Source organism: Camelus dromedarius, chromosome 11, assembly GCF_036321535.1.
Source record: "Camelus dromedarius isolate mCamDro1 chromosome 11, mCamDro1.pat, whole genome shotgun sequence".
In the NCBI taxonomy this organism is placed as follows: domain Eukaryota; kingdom Metazoa; phylum Chordata; class Mammalia; order Artiodactyla; family Camelidae; genus Camelus; species Camelus dromedarius.
The window spans coordinates 6,434,591-6,458,458 of record NC_087446.1 but is presented as its reverse complement, the minus strand read 5'-3'; the positions used below and the strand labels follow the sequence as shown (position 1 = coordinate 6,458,458).

The window sequence follows — 23,868 nt, the reverse complement described above, 5'->3', positions numbered from 1 at the left end:
TATTATGTATCATGCTTTTAATACAAACTTAAAAAAATCTGGAACAATATAAACTGTACAGATTTGATCAATCTTTTTGTTTTGTTTTTAAACTAAATCTCTAAACACACCAATGTCCCATTCCAAAATATTGCACAACATTCTGAATACAAAACGCTTGATTGTATTCCTCCTTCACTAAAGAAAACAAGTTCATTACCCTGCTCCCCCAAGCTCCTCTCCACGTTGCCTCAATGCCCCCCCCTCCCATCCCTAGGGGTCAAACTAGAGAATCTAAGCTTACTGCATTGAGAAAAATACATCATTCTGGACTAAAAGTTTACATTCTTTACAAGACAATCCACCTTTTGATTTGTTCCTGGGAAAGAGGGGTAGATAGAGGATGGGGAAAGGGGAGAAATAGGCTGTATTCTCCTTTTTTTTATTTTAAAGTTTGTTTTTCCTGAAAAAATATCTGTTTCTCTCCTCTTAAGAAAAAATCTTGAAAAGAAAAAAATTACATTTTTTACGTTAGAAATATACATATATTATATATACCTCTTACATCTTACAAATGTAGCAAATTATTCAATACAAACGGACACCAAAAAATGTAAAAAATAAAAAAAAAAGTTTTCCTACGAAACCAGGTAAATTAGTGCAGATTTTTGTTTTTTTCTTAAAAAAAATAAAATTGAAGCAAAAATGCCTAGGTTTGAGACAGACAGACTGAAGTGGGCCCAAGAGCCCAGCACAGGAGTCATGCTCCTGAACACATACTTTACCTCATATTTCAAAAGACACTAAAGGGGTTGGTCTCCCACTCTCCCTCCATGTGGTGAGAAACAAGCTGGCCAGGGTGTGGTGGGTGCCTGTGTGTATGTGAGAGGAGGAGTGGGAAGAGGGATAAGGCAGCATCCAACCTTTCCCAGAGAGCAGCCTGGGCCTGTCACCTGTGTGGGAGCTGAGGGCTAGGGAGAGGGTGGCCCAAACTGGGCTGGCCCCTGAGAAGTCTAGGGGGACAGATGGTGCTGGGCCAAGGAGCCAGAGCATAGCCTGGCTCGGGGAGGTAGAGCTGGCACCCACTGCAGGGAGAGGAGGCTGGCAGTGTCTGTCGGGGCAGGACACACTGCAACAGCAGTTGCCCACTTGGGGACTGGGGAGGAGGGAGTGGGGTTTCGAGGGCTTTGGTACTTTCTGGTGATGGGGGCTCTGATGCCGTGTGCGCCACTTGCCGAAGCGTCATAGCATGGAAGCTAGTCCACTGGGGTCTGGTCAAACAACTTCTCTCCAGCAGAGGTGGGGAGTGAGCCTCTTCAACAGTCCAAACATACCACCTGTGATGACCAAGCGCCTGTCTAGCTCAGCCTGCCCGGAACTCTCCTCACAGCATCAGGGCCCAGGGGGCTGGGCTGGGCAGTGAGGGGGGATGGCAAGAGGTACCAAGAGGTTCTCAAGCAGGCAGGGGAAGAAATGTACTAAAACAACATCTGTAACTGAAAGACCAAAGTCTCAATTCAAGGCTTAGGACTGCCCACTACAGGCAATGACCCAAACTCCCACCCTGGGCTAAGGTAACATAATAGGAGGGTCTTAGTCCAGGGACTTCTCTGAGGTTTCAGAGGCTGGGTACTCCCTCAGCCCCTCACAGCTAACCACCCCCCCCCCTTTTTTGGTCAAAACAGAAGTGCAGATCCCTCCGCAGTCTGGAAACCAGTTCCTTCTGCAGTGCTTTCCCCTGGGAGTGTCTTAGGCTCTGCCAGTCTCGCCCCGCCACGTGAACCATCCTACAAAAGGACTGACAACCCACCCCCGCCCATTCCCCAACCTCATACGTAAATAAGCACTTGCTGCAACCCGGAATCATACCCAGAAGGGAAGTTTCACATGCCTCGGAATCCTTTAAAGCAGGACAGCAAGCCATGTGCACACACACACATACACACCTGCACCTGCCCCACCTCCCTCTCCACCTCAGGCCCAGGGGAGGGGATGCATGGGAGGCGTCACATGTGCCAACCACTGGGTCTTCAGGGCCTCAGTGACAGTCTGGGCCAGGTGGGGAAGGTGGTGTGGGGCCACAGGGCAGAAATGGAAGGAATTACACTAGACAGAGTGCTGACCTCCCTGGAGTCACGGACATCAGCTCCAGGGGGAGGGTGTCAAGTGGCCAGCAGCTGCCTAGGGCCCAGGCCTGAGAGGGAGTAGGGGCTGGAGTCAGACCTATTTGGGCGGCAGGGCCCGAGGCCTGCTGAGGTTGGATGGCTCTGAGTGAGAGGACAGCTGGATGACGGAGGCAGTGACATGGGGCAGCCTCTCCCTGTTCTGAGGAGGGCCAGACCTCGCTGTGGTTCTCCCTTCCCTATGAGCTTGGACACACCAACCCTAAACCAGGCTGTGGAGGGAGGGCGGACGGGAGGGAGCAGGGAAGGAAGGAGCAGGGAGCAGCAATTCACATCTGGACCATTCTTAGCACAGGAAGCCACTAATTAAAGATGTTATATAGAAAACTACATGTAAAAAAAAGAAAAAAGAAAAAAAAAAAGAAATATAAAACCCAAACCAAATAAATCAGAGGCAGGCAGGAAAATAGCAGGGGGTTGAGTTAAACACGATTCGGTGCTTCGGGAGCCCCCTCCCCTCTCCATGCCTGGGCTGGATCTTTTTTCTAGAAGTTAGAGTGAGAAGATTGGAAATCTTTTTGTATATTTTTCTTTTCCTCTTTTTTTGGCCTTTCCTTTCCTTTCTCTTTTCTGTGGTCTTGGGTGCTCCTGGCCCTGCGGGCAGGTGGGCGGTCAGTTGGCCAGCACGACCGGCTGGAACGGCTGGCTGGGGTACTGCATGGTGTTCAGGTTGTAGCTGAGGCCTTCCACGAAGGGTGTCTTCTCCAGGAAGAGGCTATTGGTGCCACCTCCAAATACCTGGGCCATGTCGAAGCTGCTGCTGTTGCAGGTGCCAGCCCCACTGCCCCCAAAGGGGGCCGGGGTGCCACTGCCCTGGCCATCGGCCCCATCAAAGAAGAGGCTGGGAGAGGCACCGCCGTTGTACACGAACTCCTTGGCATTGGGTGAGAGCTGGGACTGAGGGGCCGGGTTGGCGGTGATGAAGTTCAGTGAATGCAGAGACAGAGAGAGGTTCTTCTGTTTCAGCAGGTTGTTAGTGGGAGAGCGGGCCATGCGAGGCTGCTGCTGTGGGGGCTGCTGGCTGCTTGCCCCACTGCTGGCCACACCACCCCCACCCGCTGCCCCGCCACCCTTCTTCATCTTGGTGGAGCCAAACTTGGTGGCTGCGAAGGAGGCTGTGGTAAAAGTGATGGGCTGGGCAGAGCGGGGAATGAAGGTGGGGCTGGGCGACTGGCCAAAGGATGGTGATGGGGAGTTGGACAGGGAGCTGTCCTGGCTGCCGATGGGCACAAACACCTGGGCATCAGGGTTGAAGCTGCTCTTGATCTCCTTGTCCAGCTCTGGGGCAACACAGCCCTCGCTGTCATCCAGATACAGCACCTTCACAGCTCCCTTCTCGCCGATCTGGTAGGACACCTCGTAAGGGTCAATCCAGACGCTCAGCTCCTCAGGAACATTGGCCCGCACATCCTCCACCGCGAGGCCACTCCGCTTGGCGGCCAGCTCCACCACGGGGTCCACGATCTCCCCAATGTGGACACAGCGGAAGCCAGAGCCCTTCAGTGGCTTGTCAGGGTACCAGTGGCCTTCATATTTCTTTTTCAAGAGCCGCTCTAGCTCCTCACCAAACAGGTCTGCCCGGCGCCGGGGCAGCTTGTTGTACAGGTAGGAGATGATGAAGTTCAGGGCCACTTTGATCTCCAGCTGCATGGTCCTTTCCTAGGCAGAGAATCAGCACAGGCAGGTGCACAAACCACTGGCAGTGTCAGGAAATGTAAGGGGGGCAGCCTTGGGCTCCAGACGACTCTGGGAAATGAGAAGGAAAGGCTTCATGAGTAGATATACAGAAAGCCAGGGGGATCAGTAGCACATGACAGAGAGAGCAGCACCAGCTTTGAATCACATAGACTCAGGGTCCTATTTCTGCTCCGCTAGTGACAGGCTTATTTGTGTGACTGTGGGCAAGTCACTTTTTTTTGAGCCTTAGTTTCATCAGTAACATGAGGCTATCATGAAGATTAAATTAGTTCAAGAAAGTAAGGTGCCTCACGCTGTACCTGGTGTATTTTAGTAGGCATCTGATAAAATTAGCTATTATTTTAAAGTAATTCTAAAGAAACAGGGGTGCTGTGGTTTTCACTATTTTGAGAATTCAGGTCACTTAACGAGTGACACCAAAAAAAAAAACAACTGAGCTCCTAATTCAGCTGTAAGAGGGAAGGTTCTTGCTAACTTGTCTGTGCTATAGCTTGGTGAAATCATGCTTCCAAACTGTCACAGGCTAACACAGAAGTTAAAAATGTTTAGTTTTCCTCATTAATGGAAAGGGATACAGGTCACTGAACAGGAAGTTGTGCTGCCCGCTTTTCATCGGGCTGGGATTCCAGTCATGTCTAATTTGTGACCCGAGGCTCCCCTGGTGTGTGTGCACTCTGGTTCAGAGTTTGCAGAACTGATTTTTTGCATAACAGTGTAACCAAGGCATGCATATCCATCCAGACAGCCTTCAAGAATCCAGACAGGAGCATGATCCCCAGGAAAAAGTCAAGACCTGTCATAGTCAGAGGTGTGGATCAATAAGGGAACTGCTGACTGGGGGCTGCCCCAGGGAAGCAGAGGAAAGGAGATGGAAGCAGGGCCCTGTAGGCCAACAAAGTGTTAAGAGCAGTACTGGCGTGGCCTGAGGGAATTTCTGTAGTTTCTGGCTAGAGTGTAGGTGATGAGGGGTTAGAGAAAAGAAATTTTCCATCACCCTACAGGTTCCAGCTGGGGACCATCATCACTCAGTCTCCCAGGGACTGTCTGACCACCTGTCCTAGGCACCGGACCAGATTTATCAAGTGTTTGGAGATCCCTGGAGAGAGCTAAACACTCAGATTGTTATTTTGGGATTCTCTCACAGCCAGATCCCACAGAGGTCAAAAAGGTTTATTCCTGAGGTCTGGGCCAGCTTCATGTCTCAGGAAGATGATCTGTGAGGTCCTGAGAGCCAGTGATCCTAATCTCCTCACTTTCTCCAAAAGGGCAGCTCTAGGCTCATGCTGTGGGAGATCTGAACTGAAAAGAGCCATCTTTGAGGGCTGACAGAGACTCTGGGTGAGACTATGCTGCTAAGCCAGCACAGACACAAGACTGATCCATGGTCCGTCAAGGGCATCTTCTGTCTTGTGATAGATCTGGGGCTGGATTTTAATTAAAATCCCTCTGGGTCCAGCACAGAGTATCCAGTGCTAATTCTAGACTTGAGGATCTTGAGCTTTCTGAACATTTGCTCCAACTCCCTATAATTCTCAGGCCTGGGGCCATGGATCCTAGGGGCATTTGAAGGACTGACTCCTCAGGCAAAGCTCTCTGGGGTATCAGAAAAAATGCACTGGGTCAATACGGAGTATCTGATGACAGTGGCTAGCTCTAGTCCCACCCTCATTTCAGGTCTGAGTAGACAGAGAGTCACGTAGGGCATCAACAAAAGTGCCACAGGCATGTCCTCTCCCAAGCCCTCCACAGGGAGGCATAGGATTCAGGAGACCCTAGCCTTCCCTCCATCTCAGCCTCCAAGACTTAATCTCCATGTGTCTTCAAAAGTCTATTCATGGTCACTACACATCAATTCCAGGGTCCTTCTAGGTTTAAAGAGAACAGTAAAGATAATGGGCTTTCTGTTTCTGAGAATTGGGTCCACACAGTCCTACACCTTTCAAGGCCTTTAAAACTTTGCTGCATATCTGCCTTCCAAGTTCACCTCCCCTGAACAGCTGAGCCTCAAAATGGGAACATTTTAAATGCAGGCCAAAGTCATTGGGAAATAAGCCTCCCACCCCAAAATACAATAGAATCACTGTCATCAGCCCTGCCTAGCTAATCATTTTCTGCAGCATAAGCAACTAAAGCTGCACACCAATTTATACCTCAGTGATGCTGCTACACATAATAAGGAAGTATATAATGCCATCTTTGCTTCTTTAATTGGAGAACAGGCCAGGCCAGATGGCTGTGGGGTGGAACCTTACAAAAATGCCGGACAACCAGAATGAGATTTTCTGCTCTATCAGCTCAGGCTCTAATTTTGACTTCAAGAAGCTTATGGAACAGAGGATTAAAGCATTGGTGCTGCCTTGTCTTTACTAAGGATACTCAGATCAGTTTGTTCATTTTTTTTTTTAAGGGTATGGACAATTCTAGGGCTTATATATTAAATATTCATAGAATGTGGTGAAATTAGAAAGCTTAGAAATAACCACCTTTCAACTTAAAGGAACAAAAGAGGACTCTTAAGGTCTTTCGCAACCCTGACTCAGGTGCAAAAGGCCAGAAAGGTAGCAAAAAGGGGGGGGGGGCGGGGAGGTTAAGTGTTTAACAACAGCAAAATCTACGTTTTGTCAATATATTTAAAAAGTTGCAAATATAAGAGTAAAATTCTGTCCGCTTTTATTTAAAATATTATCCTTCTTCACTTGTTTACTTCAAGAAACAAAGTTAAACCTGGATTCAGATCCCGTGTTGACTTGTGTTTTAAAGAGTAAGTGCTTAAAAGAACGTCTTGGGGGAGAAAGAAGCTGGAAGCCGGCTGCAAGTCAATGATATTGTAATAGTGATTCCAAAGAATTTCTGACAAAAATACAAAGGAAGGTTTCTGAAGAAGAAAAAACTTAGGTACCTGTAAGATATTCAGACACCTCAAGCCTTAACATCCAAATCGTCTTACAATCAAGAACTACTAGATTCAAAAGAGTGTGGAAAGAGGAGTCAGGGTCCTAAATTTTGACGAGGCCAGTAGGTGTCACAAACCGGGTGCTGGGATGTGAGAGCCGGTCTCAGATGGGACAGGGGATTAGCCCCACCCGACTCGTCCCGGAGGCAGAGGCCCAGACAGGCGGGTGTGGTTGAAAGGCTTCCAGGACTTGTGCCAACTGACCGAACCACTTCGCTCAGTGTCTCACACCGTCTCCCCCAAACATAGACTGTGCAAGCCCAAGTGTGACTACAAGGTCCCTTCCAAGTAAAAAAAACAGCCCTTACTAAATCACTCCAGGTTTCTCCGAGGGCAAGAAGACTAAACTGAGCCCCAACGTTGATACGGAGGCCAGCGGCAAAGCTGCACTCTGCATTCTGGGAATCGTAGTCTTCAGAAACCTCACGCTCAGGTTGGAGGCAGTGACCTACTTTCTCCGCACACTACACTTCCCAGCGTACTTCGCGAAGACTCAGCCGGCGAACTACGCATGCCTGGTAAAGGGAGCTGGCCGAGGGTCGGAGAACGAAGGAAAAGTTTCCGATGCACATGCGCGCTGTGGCCGACGGGCGCCCCCCCGCCCCCCAGCCTAATACATTTTATATAAATTCTACCCATAAGGCCTACTCCCCTTATTGTATCGCCCCACTGTATCTGTGTCTCGGCTTCTCGAGAAACTGAACTTTTTTCCCCCTCCCTTTTCACCGCCTCCCATGACTGCTGAATTAAGGATCAGCTTCTAATAGTTTTTTCTGGGTGAAGTCGGTAGGCTGGGATAGATAGGGTCACATCACGCCCCCGCCCCCTGCCACTTAATCTGTATTCCTTGGGCTGGGTGGTTTCCCTCTGGAGTTGCTGTAGGGACGGTGGATTCAAAGAGAAAAGAGCGTTTTCACTTAATGCCCAGTGGGCTCGTCTCCCTCACAGCCAGGAAAGAAAAGGCAGGAATTAAACCGAGTTCTCCCGTTCTCTCCCCTAAGGAAATTCCGAGTTTTAAGCTGCGGGGAGGCGCCGAGCGCAGACAATCAGAAGGCCCGACGCCAGCAGGGCCCTAGCCTCACCCCTCTTCTAATCCAAGTCCAAGTAACCAGACCCAGCTAAGGAAATGGAAAAGGTTCCTGGGCAGAGAAGGAAAAACTACATCTGACACCTGAACAACATCTTCTAATACTTAAAATTGTTTGTGAGTCTCCTCCCACTGCAAGGCCTGCTCTACGACCAGACTTACCAGATCCTCAGCAAAGCTCCCCTGCAGGGTGTTAAACCTCCCTAATCCTTCCTCCCACACAAGCTTATTTTCCCCTCCGCTTAAGAGGAGGGATGGGGGCAGGCACCCAAGAAAGCAATAGGGGTGTTTTTCTCCTGGAAAATCAAAGATGAGGGACCCATTTCCAGGGTGCAGTAGGTAGGAAAGAAGAAAGGTTAGATACTGAGCAGACAACTGGGACCCCTCGGCTAGGCCCCAAGTTTAAGCCTGCTGTGTGAGGTTCTAGTTCCTCTAGGGGTGGGAAAGGGCAGCCAACTGCCCCTCCTCTCTGCTCCCTCCTTCCCCTCCCTTTATAGTCAAGGGCACAGTCTATCCTTTGGAGGGGAAGGAGCTAGGAGTAGGGTGTTTCCTAGGCACCTCACCGGGATGAACCAGAATCCATTGATACTGCTGTAAGGGTACATTTTTCCGTCCAGTTTTCCCTTAAAACACTAAAGAGGATAAAAAGCTGAAGCCAAAATGGTGAATTCTGGCTCAGCGGCCAGAGGAGAGTCACCACTGACCGGTCCAAAAGAGGGGTGTCCATCCCTCAGGCTCCAGAAGGCCAGAAATAAACCCTATTAATTATTATCACCCCCTTCCCCAGACACGGAAAAAGAGGCAGAAAAACAAGGCCTGGATCCCTTTCCTTCCTCTGATTTATTTAATGGTTGTGGGAATTATGTTTTCGGGGAGAACAAGGAAAATCTAGCGACTCTCTAGAATATGAAGAACTGAGGAAGGCGGAGAAAGGAGGAAATGCACCCCACCCAGGAGGAGGCCACACTTGGAACAGGGAGAGTAGGGAGCTCCGGGATACCCCAGGATGAGAGCGAACGTGAAGGAAAGTGGGGCACAGGGGAAAAGAGGGGTTCCAGTGGGGAAGTGGAAAGGGAAATGTTGGCCAGGTGTAAGGGAGGAGGGTGCGACACCAACGTGGAGCGTCCAGTAAAGCGAAGAGCGGGAGTGGGGCAGGGGTGGAGGGAGGCGTCCGGCCTATCGGGTCTCGGGGGCCCCCGCCCGCACTCCCCCCACTCACTCACTCGGGTCTCTGCCGCGGCGGGGCGATGTGCGGGCTGCGGGGCGGCTTCTCCCTCCAGGGTGGTCCTGCGCGCGGGGCCGAGGTCGCTCTCCCTTCCTGGGCGCCGCCGGGCCGGGGGCCGATGTGTTCTTTTCTTCTTTGAGGGTTGGGAAGCGAGTGAGGGGACTATAGTCTGTGACTCTCAATAACAATTCTTTCAGCTTTCTGGAGGTCGGCCTCGGCCTTGGGGCGGAAGGCGGGCGGGCAAGCGGGCCGGCCGGCCGGCCGGCGGGCGGCGACGGCGCGGGGATGGCGAACCGGAGGGTGGCTCGTATCGCAGGGCGGAGGACGGTCCGGGCTGTGGCCGGCGGAAGGTCTTGCCCTTCTGGCGCCGCGTCGCCCGAGCCACTCGCTTCTTTCCGCCGACGACCTGCACCTTCCCGTGCCCCGGCCCGAAGTGAGCAAAGTCAATGAAAAGTTTCACCCTTAGCAACCCTGCGCACGGATCCAGCTTCCCCACCCCTGCGTGATGCGTCCCTCCGCCCTGCAGGGGCGGGGCCGGGCGCCGGGCCGGGACTACTTCCCAGCTGGCAGGCGGCTTAACCCCTCGAGGCGTGTGGACCGCTGCTCCGACTGGAACCCTGGGGCGTCCGGCGACCCCCTCGCCCCACCCTCCGATGCGTGGCCCTTTTCTTCATTCATATCTCGACTCAAACGTCAGCAAGGCTGCCTTCGGCCTGTGTAACGCCGTTTGCCTCCCCTCCCCATCATGACGCCGCACTGTAGTTATTTTCTTCATGCCTCAAACCACTCAAATCGTGCTTGTCGTGTGAGGTGTTTCCCTAGCTAGACAGCAAGCTCGGGAGGGCAGGGGGCCGGCCTGGAACCAGGTTGCTCACTTTAGATGTGTTGAATGAATGGGGGTCGCGGGGAAGGGATCTTCCCCGCTGTATCTTCGGCCCTGCACCAGCCCGGGCGCCGACGGTTCGTACGTTCGCCTGAACCGTCCCCTCAGGCCACCACGGCGAGTCCCTCCAGCTCTGGGCGGCTGCCCGTCTGACCTTCCCCGCGGCGCTCGCACCACCCCAGTTAAGGTCTCTTTGCGGTTTGGGGAGCTGAAGGGGACGGCTGGAGCTCTAGAAAGATTTCGGGTTGGCCCGAATCTTCTGAGCGCCTCGTGCCTCGACGGGGGACGCTTAACGGTGAAGGGAAGGCGAGTGGGAAACCAGGGCCTGGGCATGCAGAGCAGGAGGAAGAGGGGGCGAAGGGAGGCAAGACGGCCAGGAAAAGGAGCTGAGTGGCACATTAACCTTCCACTTGCCGCCTCTGGCGCCCGTTGACCTTAGCAGGGAGAAGGGCTAGCGCCGGCTCTGCGCAGGCGCGCGAGAGCGTTCCGCCCCCCGCTGCCGGGCGGGGCTCACCGCCTCAGCCCTTCAGCAACGTTCTCCCCAGTGGGCGACCCCCGTCAGGGGGCCTGGAGAGCCACAATTCTTCTAGTGTAATAGCCCCCACCAGCGGTGGTGGCGCCTGCCCGTGCCAGAGGCGCCGGGCTCGCCCATCCGAAGGTCCCTGGGGCGTCGGACTCAGTTTCGCCGAACCCAGGACCCAGCGGGCCAGACCCGCGTGCTCGGGCCCCCTGCCTGGGCTCTGGCTACGCGGGCTACTCGGCCACTTTGTGACCGTGCGGGGCGCGGAGTTGGGAGCAGGGAGGCCTGTGGGCAGTGAGGTAGTGAAGCCCGAGGCCGCTGGGAGCTGGCACCTGACGTGTTCTTCCCATCCCTCCTTTAATCACTCATTCCCCAGCTCTCTCCCAGCCCCCGACCTTTATTCTCATTCCAGACACTTCCAGCCCAACGGCAGGCGACGAACCCACGTGGGGTGGCGAGATCCGAAAGTTTCCAGCTATGAACGGTTTGCAGTTTTTTTTTTTCCTTGATTACTTTTTTTGGCAAGGACGGAAAGCATTGGTAGCGTGGGGGTGCGCTTTCCTTGACTGCAGCCGAGAAACGCTGGACTGGAGGGCAAACTCCAAGGGGACAGGAAAGGGGAGGGAGCCTGAGCCCGGGAGCTCCCACCCCCCACACTGAGCGCTTCAGCCCCTGGGGCACCTCCAAGGACTACTTGCTTGTGCGTCAGCGAGTGGCACAGCGTCACATACACGCCCCTTCGCCTTGCCCACTCCACCCCTCCCCTTCTTTTTCTACTTCTCTACCTCCCTCCCCTCCCCTCCCCGCTCCTCCCCTCCTGGCGCGACTCTCTGGGTTCCAGAGCATTGAAGGGCTAAAAATATAACTGGCATGTTAGCAACAGCCTTCCCATTGGTCGGGTACGGGGAGGAGAGGCACCTGATTGGGTGTTCGATCCTACCGCTTGGAGACTGGGAAAGGGGGCTGAGAACCAAGAAGCTGGGAGAGTGCGTTTGCGCAGTGGGGCATTGCAAGGGATGCTGGTATTTATAGTCATTTATTAGAGGCAGCCATGGAAATAAACGAGTTTGAATCCCAGTTCCGCCACCAACCGTTATCTTGACTTAATGGCAACAAACCTCTTTACATCATCGAACGTATTTTCTCATCCTTAAAATGGAGATCGCATGGGAATTAAGTATGATACTGTACGTAAAGCGTGGCTCAAATAGTTGCTATTTTTAATTTAAAGGTAACTGTTTTGGCCAAATTGCACCCTACATGTACTGTGTTCAGTTAAGTTTGTATTCCCCAGTAGGAATCCTTCCAAGACAGAATGAGAAAGATGAGGATTAGATGAAACGAATTCTTCTAGGGTATCACAGGAAGGAGTGATGGAGCCCATGTAAGCAGATAAAGGGTAGACGTCTCCTACCATTCATTGCAGGCTGAGAGAGGGCAGACTGAATCCCTAGAAGGAAGCATTGAATTCTACGTGCTCCTGCATTTATTCGAATTTCTGCAGTGCTGGGAACACACCAGCCTTGAGCAGTATCATTGAAACGAAACTGAGAAATCCAGCCTCCTTGGCAAATGAGAGCCTTGGGTAAAGGGTTAGTGTATAAATTGGGAGACAAATAGAGGGAAAAACGGTAATCACCATTCTTAACTGCTGATGTCTCCATTTATCATGCGGTAAGGTGAACGTTCTCTCTTCCCTAACGCGTGATTTCACCTTGCTAGGGCTTAATTGTGAGCTGAATTCCTACTTAAGCATTCGAGTCCCCTCCCATTTTAAATAATCACACCTTGAAAGGCACATACTGTTTTCAAAGTGGTGAGCTCTAGAAGTAAGCATGTGCACAGCCGGGAGGGTGGAGGCAGGGAGGTGTCTGAGAGTAAGCTTGTTGTGCCGGATGTTTTGTTGTGACAAGTCAGGCTGGTCATAATTAGCCCTAATTTACTCTTGGGGGGTGAGTCACTCTCTCATACACACGTTAGGGTGAAAATTTTTGTAGTTTCTTTTAAGTTACCCAAGAAAATATTTCCTCAATTTGATTCTTCAGATCCACTGCTCCAACTAGGCAGGAGCAAAGACAGCCACAACAGAAATTGGCTTTGGAGAGGAGTGATTGGATGCTGAGGGCAAATGATTTGCTACTTACTGACCTCGACTGCTGTGAGTGAATTCTAGTAAACAAGGTGAGTGAACAAACCTGTCTTTTGAAGAGACGCTAAAACTGCAGTGTTCAAAGAAAGTGACATTTTAGTCTTGATGGCAGGGAGGCCACTTTGGGATAAAGTTGATAAGGAACTGAATGACTGGGAAAAGATGGAAACTGGAGTCTTTTTTTTTTTTTTTTTTTTCAAGAAGGAAAATTCCAACCGAAGCAAAGAATCTGTCACCTTTATGTCCTAGCTTAAAATTGTTAAAGAGCTTTTCAGGTCAGAATATACAATCTCTCTGAAATTTAGTCAGTTCAGTTTGATTTCCTGGGAAGTTAATTTTCTTAATTTAGAAGCTGCTAATTGGCAGGCCAAGGTCCACATTTGGTGGATGTATTGCTTTAGCATATTAACATTTTAAAAATGAGTTGAACACTTAAAAATCGGGAGATTGCAGAAAAATATTTTAATTTACCACTTGTCCTAAATTCAGATCTGGTAACACTGGGCATTCAAGCTGGCAATTGTCTGGAGTTGAATAGCAACTGTATCCTTTAGACAGAGCCTGTGCACTCTGGTTCCAAGGTCTCTACCACTCCCTGTTGTTCCCCAGACACTGAGGCTGAAGGCCACATACCATTTATTATCATGTTTGGGCTGTTCTTCTTACATGCCTCCCTTTCAGTCACTTATATTACTCACCCAGACTCCTGAATTTGTGACCCTCTTTTCAGTTCAATGTAGTTGAGTGGCTATTGTGTGCCCTGCAGTGGAGGGTAAGGTAAAAGGAGCTCAAGAGTCTTATAATTTAGTTCATTGTTTTTAAACTTGGAGTCATGATCCATTAATGTGGTCATAAAATCACCTGGTTTAATGGATTACAGCCAGAAATTTTTAGAACAGAAAATATTGAAAATACTGGAAAATACTGTACACACAGTAAATTTTAGTTTCTGTTACACATATGTATCAAGCATGAAAGTAGTCCAAGTGAGATTGTTGTGGGGTACGGTGCATCTGGAAGCATTCATGACATGTCAGGATCTTAGAAGGAAAAGGTACAGAGTTGGCTGTCTGATGTGAAGGTGGAATGGTATTTCAAACAAAGGAAACATAGGGCCAAGAAGATGGGGTGTGTGTACTTTGAACTGCGTGGTGAAGAGCACGGAGAGAAGTGAGTACAGGGAAACCTGAGGGGCAGGGAAAAGAGGAAACCATATGGAGACCTTCAATGCTAGGACTTAAATGTTTGTTTATGAAGTAGGGACCCACTGTAAAAGAACTATCATTTGTGATGTAAAGCCTTCCCAGGGAGGGCCAGGCACTTACAAGGTCAAATTTAATTCTTACAACCCAAAGTAGACATAAATAAATATCCTTATTTAATAGATTAGAAAAAAGAAGCACCAAGAGCCTCACTAAAGATCAATAGCAGAGCAGAATTCAAATACAGGACTAACTATGAAGCCCACACATTTCTCATTAAACTTTTTTTTTTGAGCAAGAGCCCATGTAATAAATACAATGTTTAAAGGAGATTAAATTTCTGTATGTTATTCAAAGAGTACTCGAGAAGCTGGAAGCAAGACACCCAACCTTTTTAGATCCTAGAAGGAATGTATCAAACACTGAATACTTAATAAATATTAATAATCATAAACCCGGGAAAGGGAACCACCTTCTTAGCCTATGATGAGTTCAATTATTTCAGCTAGGCCTGTATGATAAGTAGTGCTTATTTCAACAGTAGAGAAAAACAGTAATTTTTAAGACCATTCTGATTTTTTTTGTGGCCATATGCAGATGGTGAGATCATTATCTTAATTCTTTTCACAGAACTATATACTATTAGAGGCTAAAATTCAGCTTATAAGTGATGTTTTCCCAACAGAATTTGGTACTATCATTATTCTAATTTTTAAAACTGAAAAGGACTTATTCTAAAGTCCAAGGTAAACAATACTAAAGATTTGAACTGGAAATCCATTTGCTTTATCTAAGGTGTTCTTAACTCATTCATTGTATTATATCATTCTCTTTGCCTCTGAAAGCAAACAAACCAAGAATGGAATCATGAAACTAGGTGTCAGAGGAAAGTTCAGCAGAATTCACTGGGCTGAGGTTGAACTTGCCCCTTGGCTGATCTGTCTGGAAGTCCTGTTAGGCATTAATTTTAAGCTCCCTTGGATGACCTTTTAGAGGCATATACACTGAGGCTCACAGAACACAGTTAAGGTGGTGGTTTGCTGAAACTAAGGAGTTCACTTTTGAAACACTTGTAGACATAAGATGTTATGTGGACCAGGGTGGTTAATAAGCAAATCTTAAAAATTGATTTGCGCAGCAAAGCATTTTGACTTATATTACACATTAAAACTAAAGTTACTATTAAGTCAATGACAGATTCTGATTACAACCTGAAAATTATCTGGTCGCTGCCAACTTTTATGATATACCATAACCCCTACCTGATACTTTAGAACTGCTCAGAGGTCCCTAAACACATCACCCCATTCAAACTGTTTCCCCAACACAAATTTCCTTTTCTGCCTACCCTATCCCCTTTGCCTGTAGGTTCCAGTATATTCTTTAAAGCTCAGTTTATTGTCTGGTTTCTAAGACTTCAATTATTCATTCAGTACTGAGCACCTGTTATCTGCTGGGCAGAACAGACTTGTTTCCTGCCATCATGGAACACAGCCTAGCAGATGACAAGTCAATAATTACCAAATGCTATAAAAGAAATGCTCATGGTGCTATGTGGGAGTTTAACAAGAGGAATGTAGATTGGGGGTCAGGAGAGGCATCTTTAATAAATACTTAGCTAAGGTCTGAAGGATGAGCAGGGGTTATCTAAGCAAAAGGGGAGCAGAGCTTTAGAGGTTAAAAAAAGTTAAAAAACTCCCCTTGCCTTAATATGAGTATGCACTTTATGAAATAAATCAACCAAGTTCAGTTCTCATTTGAATACATTTTGCATCATTTTCCTTCACCATTATTGGAAGCCACCTCTTCAGTTCAAAATTAAAGTTGGACAGGAAGGAAAAAACATCAAGTTTCTAAAAAGGACTTTGGTTTACCTAGCATAAAAGGCACATGTGGATTTGAATTCCTTCCAGCAGTAATAAGAGAACAGCATGGTTAATAAATCCCAATACCTCTGGTGGGAAAGAGTATGGCCCAGTGGTAGAGCACATGCCTAACATGCACGTGGTCCTGGGTTCAATCCCCAGTACCTCCATTAAAAACTAAACCTACCTACCTCCCCCACCAAAACGAATCCCAATACCTCTACTTTGAATCACAAATTCCTGGGTGACTAAAATAAACTCCTAGAGTTAAACTTACATTGGGACAGGACCAACTACCGGAAAACAAACACTTTATTGATACAATAGCAACAGAAAAGGTTTTCAATTACATAGAAGAAAAAACATGAACCAGCACCACCCGGCGTTACAAGAAGAAATGCCCATGTTTATTGCTCTGAGACCCCCACCACTCTGCGGATGTTTCATCAAGGACCGCTGCCATCAGGGCGCTGCAGGGACATGCTTCTCGCTGCAGACAGCTTCACAGCTTCTCACACAGAAGACTGCAGTGGTATTAGTCCTGTTTGGAAGCTCCTCCATGTGGATTAACACGACCTTGCTTCTTGAATTTAAGAAATACCATGAACTAATCTATCAATTTTTCTGATTCAGTCTGTCACAGTGCTCTGTGAAGAATCTTTTCCCCACTCCTACCACATCTGGGTGAGGGGAGAGGGAAGGGTGGTAAGGTGCCAGAGTACTCATAGGCAATTCAGGTGATGCTCGGTGCTCCACTCCCCTTCTGCTGGCAGTAGTAGGCATCTTTTCTGGCAGCTGCAGCAGCTTGACACGGGGAGGAAGAGGCAGCCCACCAATCACCTCTTCTTGAAGCCGTATTTTTTGCGTTCATAGAAGAGATCTGTCTTAGAGCTCCCCAAATTGACAATCTTTGGGCAACCATCTCTCTGGAAAACAGAATAGTGAAGCTATTAAAAGTCTCTGAGCCTGAATTGAGAGGGATTTAAGAGTTGTTTTAAAAAAACAACTTCTGGATTAACATTTTAGCCATTCATCTTAGCCGTTCAGTTACTGTATTCAATCAATCAAGAACTTGACTAAGTACCTAGAATGTGCCCAGGGCCTGTCCAGAGGTCTACACTGAGAATGCTGGATTCTTAGCTCACTTCTGTTGCTAATATGATACAGCTGAGGTAGAATCTAAAACTCTTTTAAGATGTCCCAAGGGTTTTCTCCAAAGACGAGGTAAGAAGTGGTAATAATCACCTACAGGTTAAGCTTTCTAGCTCTTTCACTATCCCAAGACAGAAAACACTAAAGACCTTAGGAAATAGTACCTTACATTTTAAATACCATAGGAGAATACTGGGTTTGAGTGTCTTAGTAACTCACTTAATTTGACATGTGGTCTTGGGAGAAGAGTGCTCCCGTGCTGGAGGTTGCTGTTGACAGTCCTCACTCTGATCTGTAGTGACATGTTCCCCTGGCCATTTTGTGAGCATGAGTGGTTTCAGTGAAGCCCCAGGGAAGCTGTGTGCTGCAGGAATGATGACTCCATCGGTTGATCTGGTATGATGGGAAGAAAACTAGGGGAACTACTACTGGGAGAAACCTTGCCAGATCTGATTTTATTAAACACCATGTCAAAGGTATTTGCTTCCCGTGATATTGGGCTATAGAATGAATGAATGAATGAAGTCCTTAGACAGCTTATTTTTTAATTCAGCTGATTTCTCTCTCTGGGGACTGATATCAACACTACAAAAATCTCTGAAAACACACAAAAGCCAACAATATTTCATTATTTTCTAGAAAACATGTACCATGTACTACACCACCTGTGGAATTTGGTGTGCCAAGGGAGCCAGGCTGTGGTCCAGCCCCACCAATGGCTTGGTAGGTGAACTCAAGTAAGCCATGCAATCTGTACTGAATATCCTGGTACAATCTGGGAACAGTTGTGTCTCCTGGCCCAAGGTAGCCTGCTATTAAACAAGACAGTGCTCTATGCCCTTTTAGGGATGCTATGAAATTTTACAGTATGATGACAGCCTGTTTAGGCTTATTATGCCTTACTGACTTGTGCAACTGTTGGCAACCCACTTCTCTCTGGATTCGTATCCTCCAACTGTAAAATAAGGGGACTGGATCAGGTCAGTGTTTACAAACTGTATTTGTAGAGCCCAAGAGAGTCCAGAGAGGTGGCAGGTGACGTGATAGGATTCACCCCTCAATCTGTGCACGCTCTGGAGGTAGGCCGTCTGGATTCTGAGAAATTATTAACCTCCTTGTATCTTTTTCTAGTCACATATAAAATTACTACAATGGTAGAACCTACCTTACAGAATTAGGAGTCAATAAATAAATATACTTAGAGCAATGCCTGGCATATAGCCAGCCCTTAACAAATTATAATTGCCAAAAATTAGTATCAGCAATTTCATAATGATTCAACCTAACACACAGACACACAAAGAGCTTCTGTGTAAGATACTTTTTAATTTTTTTTAAATAATGGAGGTACTGGGATTGAAACTGGGACCTTGTACATGCTAAGTGTGCACTCTTAACACTGAGCTACATCCTCCCCCCGTGTAAGATACTTTTTGAAGACACAACTCTACATATTAAAAAAAAAAAGTTGAAAGAAAAAATTGGAAAACCAAAGTAGTGGATTATTAGCTCTAAGGCTTTTGTCGCATTTTCTCTCACTGACTTTTAAATTTCCTGTTTTCTTGCCTAAACTCCCATTTTTTATTTTCTACATATCTCCCATGGGTCTCGTGGTTGTTCCCAAATTCTACCAATGCTGTGGGAAGTGAGTATCTGTGCACTGGGACTGGTTGGCTTTTGTTGAATATGCCTGTAAATGGAGAGCATGAAAGGAAGATGGAAGGATTGTTAAGAAAACTTGAAGGCTGGTACTGGAGAATATTTGTGAGTTAAGAGTACGTATAAAAACACCTGCAGATGTCTGCCTGATGGTAGTAGCTCTTTTAGCAACTGTATGCCTAAATACTAAAAATTTCATCCTTTTCCAGTCCTCCCAGAGAACCACAGATTTCCCCTTTCCTAGCACAGGGAGCTTTTATTTTAGACAACTATGGCTTGAATTGAATGTCCATGTTTTATAGCCACTTAATTTCTAAAATTTCAGGAAATAGTAGACATTAGAATGCCAAGTGCTTGTTTTTAATACACTAAACATGTCCATGAAAACACTCTCAGGAGAAGCCTAAGCTGGGCTCCTGTAGCAACCACCAAGAACTCATTGAGTACGGGTTTTCTTCCTGACTGAGGAGGGCTGTATGTCAAGTCCATTTCTATGGCACAAAAAAAGCAGGCTACAAAAATTAACCCTGGATGAGTGAAGAAAATCCAGGATTTTCAAGTAATACTTTAAAACCAACACTAATCATGTGTCAAAATATAACATACCAAAAGGAAATCTGTACAGAGCCAGAATGCAAGAAAAAGCAATTTAAAAATCTTGGTATCAGAAAAACACTTATTACCAAAAATGGGCCCACATCTCCATTTCTTGCATATGGTAGCAAAGAATTATGAACAGGTGCCAGTGGCAAGACCTGCTTTATTAACAGAAACTAGGTAAAACATTGTTCATTCTTTCAGCAGCTGTTTAATGAATACCTACAATGTAAAAATCTGACTGTACACTGGTTTGGGGCCTTACAAGAGTATCACATTTTCTACCTGAAACCTTATTTTTAAAGACCTTCAAGCTCTCAGTAAATGCATCCATGAGGTAACAGGGATTATTACTTCCTTTTTGTGGAAATTTCCCCAAAGCCACACATAGCATGTTAGTAGCAAAGCCAAGACCCGAACTTGGGCTTTCTGCCTCTCAGTCTGCTGTTTTTTCTAACAGGACTCCCCAGAGGCGAGAATGAAAATTTTTCCATGGCTTAGGAAGTTATAGAGAATGGTAAATTTGTAAATTAACTTTGAAAAGTACAGAATATCTTTTGCATGTTTACCTAACTGCTCTGCTGTTCACTTAAATGGGGAGAAGAGAATGGTAGAAGTAGCAAGAGAGAGAGGCATATCTTTAAGCACTCTGAGCAAAGCAACACAGTAAAGAGGCTGGAGTAAGTGCTTTGAGTGAGACCCTGCATTCTCAAAAGGGATGCAAACATCTTGAATATTACAGTGGTTTGTGATCTGAAGCTCATCCTTAACCAACAAAATTTTATTCCTTAGTATTTAATTCCTCTTATTAAGAAAATAGATTTTAATTTTTCTCCTTGGGGGGACAAAAATGAAATAGGAAAAAAAGAAGAGAAAAGAAAAGGTTGAGAAACAGTGAGTTAGGCAGACCTGGGTTCTAGTCCCGTATCTGCCACTTATTACCGTGTGACCTTGGGCTAAATTGCATAACACCTTTAAGCCTTCGTTTCCTCATCTGTTTCATATAGAACTTTCAGAAAAGAATGTTCTGCACAGTACATGACACATAGCAAGAGTTCTAAAAATATTAGTGGCTATTTTTCTCATTGGGAGAGTTGACAGAAATGGTTAAGTAAATGGAGTCAAGGGTTAAGGGGGATCAATGATGCCACTTTGTAAGATAACTACAAACTGGTACTCTGGCAGCAACACCCACAGGTATTATCTCTGACTCCTGAATATTCTCGAGGCTTTGAAAAACTATAGAGAATACTCTGCTTAGTTGACTGGCCTAATTCCCTTATAAATTATGGAAGTTGCAGGAACAGAACAGAAACGGGGGCTGCTTTGGTTGCAGGAAGACTTCTGCATAGGAAAGTCTTAGGTACTTAATCTACATGATGATCTGTAACGCTGAGAGGCTGGATCATGTCGCTGGACTGTTTTATGTTCCTTGGAAACCACTGCTGAGTAAATGTGAGCTAGATGCCATCTCAAATATCCTCATAACATTCCTGTACAATGTGAAGTAGGGGAAGTGATATTGAGAATAATTCTCAGGGACAGAATGAGGTACAAGGATCCAAAGGTATCAGGTCACACACTGCATGCAGACAAGTCAGACAGCAATTAACATTTATTAGGCATTCTCTGGTTGCAAGCTTATGCCAGATAAGAACTCTAGCTACAACCATGTAAAAGTTCAAGAAAATGTCCTTAATGAACTCTTCAGCTAGTTTAAGAATTATTGGTACTTTCTCTTCACTGCTGTTGTCTCACCATGGCATGTAGACTATAAATAATTACCAAACACATACCATGTACCAGACATTCTGTAGGGGGAACTCCTATGGATGACTTACAGGGGTAGCAGAAAAATGTGGACCATACTTACAATACATGCCAGGCACTGTACCAAGAACTGGGGAAAAGGAGAGAGAAATATACAAACCAAGGTCCTCTCTCTAGAGGGAACGTAACCTAGCTGGTGGATCAGATCAAGCAGGATATGATTTGACAGTCAAAGATAAATACAGGGGAGAGGGTATAGCTTAAGAGGTAGAGCACATGCTTAGCATGCATGAGGTCCTGGGTTCAATCCCTACTACCTCCTCCAAGAATAAATAAATACTAAATAAACCTAATTACCTCTCCCCACCGAAAAATAACAAGATAAATATAAATCAGAGCTTAGGAAAAGAGAATGTTCCAGTCACCAACTAAAATGATGTTCCTTGGCACTTTATGACCTTTCTCATCTCCTTAAATAAGAGAACACTTATGGTGTAAGAGACAGTTTTCTCTCGTCTAGTATGTCCCTCTTCTTAGAGGTAGACAGGATCCAAGGGCAGAGATGGCTGAGTTGTTTCTCCTCAACACGGAAACATCCTACCAAAAGGACTTATGAAAGGACAACACGGTGTAATGGAGACATCACTAGGTTTAGTCAGACCTCCTAGGCTTGCCACTGATTGCTGGCTGAGGGACTATAAAATGCGGGTAATGATAACCCCTACTTGACAAAGTTATTGTGAAGAATAAGGGAGATAATATCTATAATTAAACTACCTACTCTTTGCACAAGGGAGTATTAAAGTTATTTATCTTTTGCCTTTTCCTAGATTAGGTAACCAGATACCTTTCATTAGTGCATTGGTACTATATCACACTTCCTTTTATTGTGTCATAAGAAGTATAAAAGCTGATTCCTGGGTTTTTTCCCCTCAAGAAGCCTGCTTTTGGTATAGATCTAGAAGCCCTCTATCCTGGCATCTGGCTCAAGGAGTTGAATAACTAGCCACTGCCATCACACAATGTAAAGGGGGAAAAAATGTCATGAGCAGAATCGCAATCAATTTTGCAAAAGTCAAATCAAAGGCATTCTCTAGCCACTTAGAGCTGAAGTCAACTTGAATTGTCTCATACTGAAGTCACTACATCCACCCAAACAGTTCCTTATGATAGTAAGGAGAATTACTGAGTGGCTATTACACAGTATGCACTGTCCTAGAACTTAAAAACGCAGGATATTGTTTCTGAATAAAAGTAACGAGCGAGACATCAAAGGAAGAGAGGGCTTTCCAAATTGCCGGTGTTGACAAAAATTTCCTTCTCTTGCATTTTTGTCCTTGATGCAAAATAACTATCTTTTGTTGGACTACACCCAGTTTGGCTCACAGAACTTCAAGAAATTATAACCTACGTGAGGAGCTGAACATACTCATCTTCACAGACCACAGGCATTTGCTGTGGATGGCAAAGTATTACTAAATAAAAGGAAAGATGAGATAAAAAGCTTAGTATACACTCACATCCTTCTCCTGGATGGTGCACTCCTTACAATAATAGGCATCCGAAACTCCGGGGCCTCCACAGATCACACAGCGCCCCTGGTAAGAGCCATAATTACACTCATCACATATGCGCACCAGCGTGCAGGGACGCACGTAGGAGTCACAGATGACACACTTGCCATCACCTGTGAGGAAAAGAGAACGGAATTATGCCCACTTGCAGGTACCTCAGATCCTTTGCCCTCCTCCTGCTATGTGGAAATACACTAGTTTCCTTTTGACAGTGACTTTGGGGCCCTTTACATTGGCTTCACAAAACTTGGCTTACCAAGTCCATCTCAATCTCCCGAACACATAGGAAACGTTAATCTACTAATAGGGAAAGAGCTTAGACTAGCACCTCGTACTTAAGCCTATATAATTGGCAGAACATTGTGTGTGCTGGGAACGGGGTCATGCTACTTCTGGTCCAAAGCTAGAGATTTTCTCAAAACCTAAAGACAGTGTCTGAAATGTGGAAGTTGGCATGGGGAGGTGGCCTTTAGTTGCAGCTTGGCATTCAGTGTTCACATGCTTCCAGTCACATCTACTCAAAGCCGTCTGAGTGGCACCGCTGGAAATGCCTGTTTGCTGGCTCCACATAAACTGTGAGTGGGAGGGGTGGGCTGTTTGGGGAGGCGTGTTCCACTCACATTTTTCACACAGTCTTCCAATGGCTGCAAGGTCAAAAACGGTAAAGAGAACAATTAGAATTAAGAAAGGGAAACATCCTCGAGCCTGAGGTAGGGACAGGAGCACCGAGAGCCTGCAGTGAGCCGCGAGGAGGTCTTATCCATCTTACCCTCATAAACTTCGATCCGAACCAAATCCACACCCTCCTGAAGCCCCTCCCAGGTCCCGGGCAAACCGAATTTCTACGCATTCCGTCCCGGCAGCCCGCCTCCAGCTCCCAGCACGCGCACCCCCGCCCTCTTTTCACCAGAGACCACAAACCCGCGCGCTCCTACACTACCGACTGTGAGGCGGGAAATATGGCGCCTCCGAGGCAAGACCCTAAGGAAGTGATGGGAACCTCGGACTCCTCAGGTCCTAATAGCATCCCGACCCAGACAACCGGGGGCAGGAAGCTGTCTCACCAACACCAGCCTGCTTGCGGCAAAAGATCAAGTCCGGATGATGTTTAGCCATAGCTCCACTCAAGCCAACGGAAGCCTAGGAAACTTCCGTCCGACCTTTAACCGCTATTGTTCCTGCCTCCTGGTCGCCGTGATTGGTCTTCTAGGCTTCCATCAACGATTATAATCTTTGCATGAAGCGTCCCCCACCCCGTTCTCGCGAGATCAAAACCCTTAAATTCCGAATATGCGTTTCCGTCGAAACTGGGGAGCCAGGTCCTGGCAGGTGAGTAAGAGTAATTAAAAAAAAAACCCAAACAAGCTTTCCT

At 46.8% G+C, this 23,868-nt stretch overlaps 2 protein-coding genes and 1 long non-coding RNA gene across 4 annotated transcripts; 1 reads left to right on the top strand and 2 right to left on the bottom strand.

Moving 5' to 3' along the window:
- TOB2 (transducer of ERBB2, 2) lies at positions 1-9,581 on the bottom strand. 2 transcript variants are annotated; one of them, XM_064491406.1, is made up of 2 exons: positions 9,120-9,581; positions 1-3,908 (listed from the first exon to the last, which is right to left on the bottom strand). In XM_064491406.1, exon 2 carries the CDS (start codon positions 3,810-3,812, stop codon positions 2,775-2,777), a length of 1,038 nt encoding a protein of 345 aa, XP_064347476.1. In that variant the 5' UTR covers positions 3,813-3,908; positions 9,120-9,581; the 3' UTR covers positions 1-2,774. The 2 variants fall into 2 exon arrangements, with proteins under 2 accessions (XP_064347476.1, XP_010981816.1); XM_010983514.3 differs by having other exon boundaries at positions 9,124-9,581.
- A 119-nt stretch (positions 9,582-9,700) lies between these two features.
- On the top strand, positions 9,701-18,381 carry LOC116156518 (uncharacterized). Its single transcript, XR_010383097.1, has 3 exons — positions 9,701-11,012; positions 12,574-12,709; positions 17,536-18,381. It is a non-coding gene; the product is annotated as an uncharacterized LOC116156518 (long non-coding RNA).
- Positions 16,039-23,718, bottom strand: PHF5A (PHD finger protein 5A). Its single transcript, XM_010983513.3, has 4 exons — positions 23,561-23,718; positions 23,117-23,140; positions 22,443-22,609; positions 16,039-16,670 (listed from the first exon to the last, which is right to left on the bottom strand). The coding sequence occupies exons 1-4, from the start codon at positions 23,610-23,612 to the stop codon at positions 16,581-16,583; spliced, it is 333 nt and encodes a 110-aa protein (XP_010981815.1). The 5' UTR covers positions 23,613-23,718; the 3' UTR covers positions 16,039-16,580.
- Between the last annotated feature and the right edge of the window lie 150 nt (positions 23,719-23,868).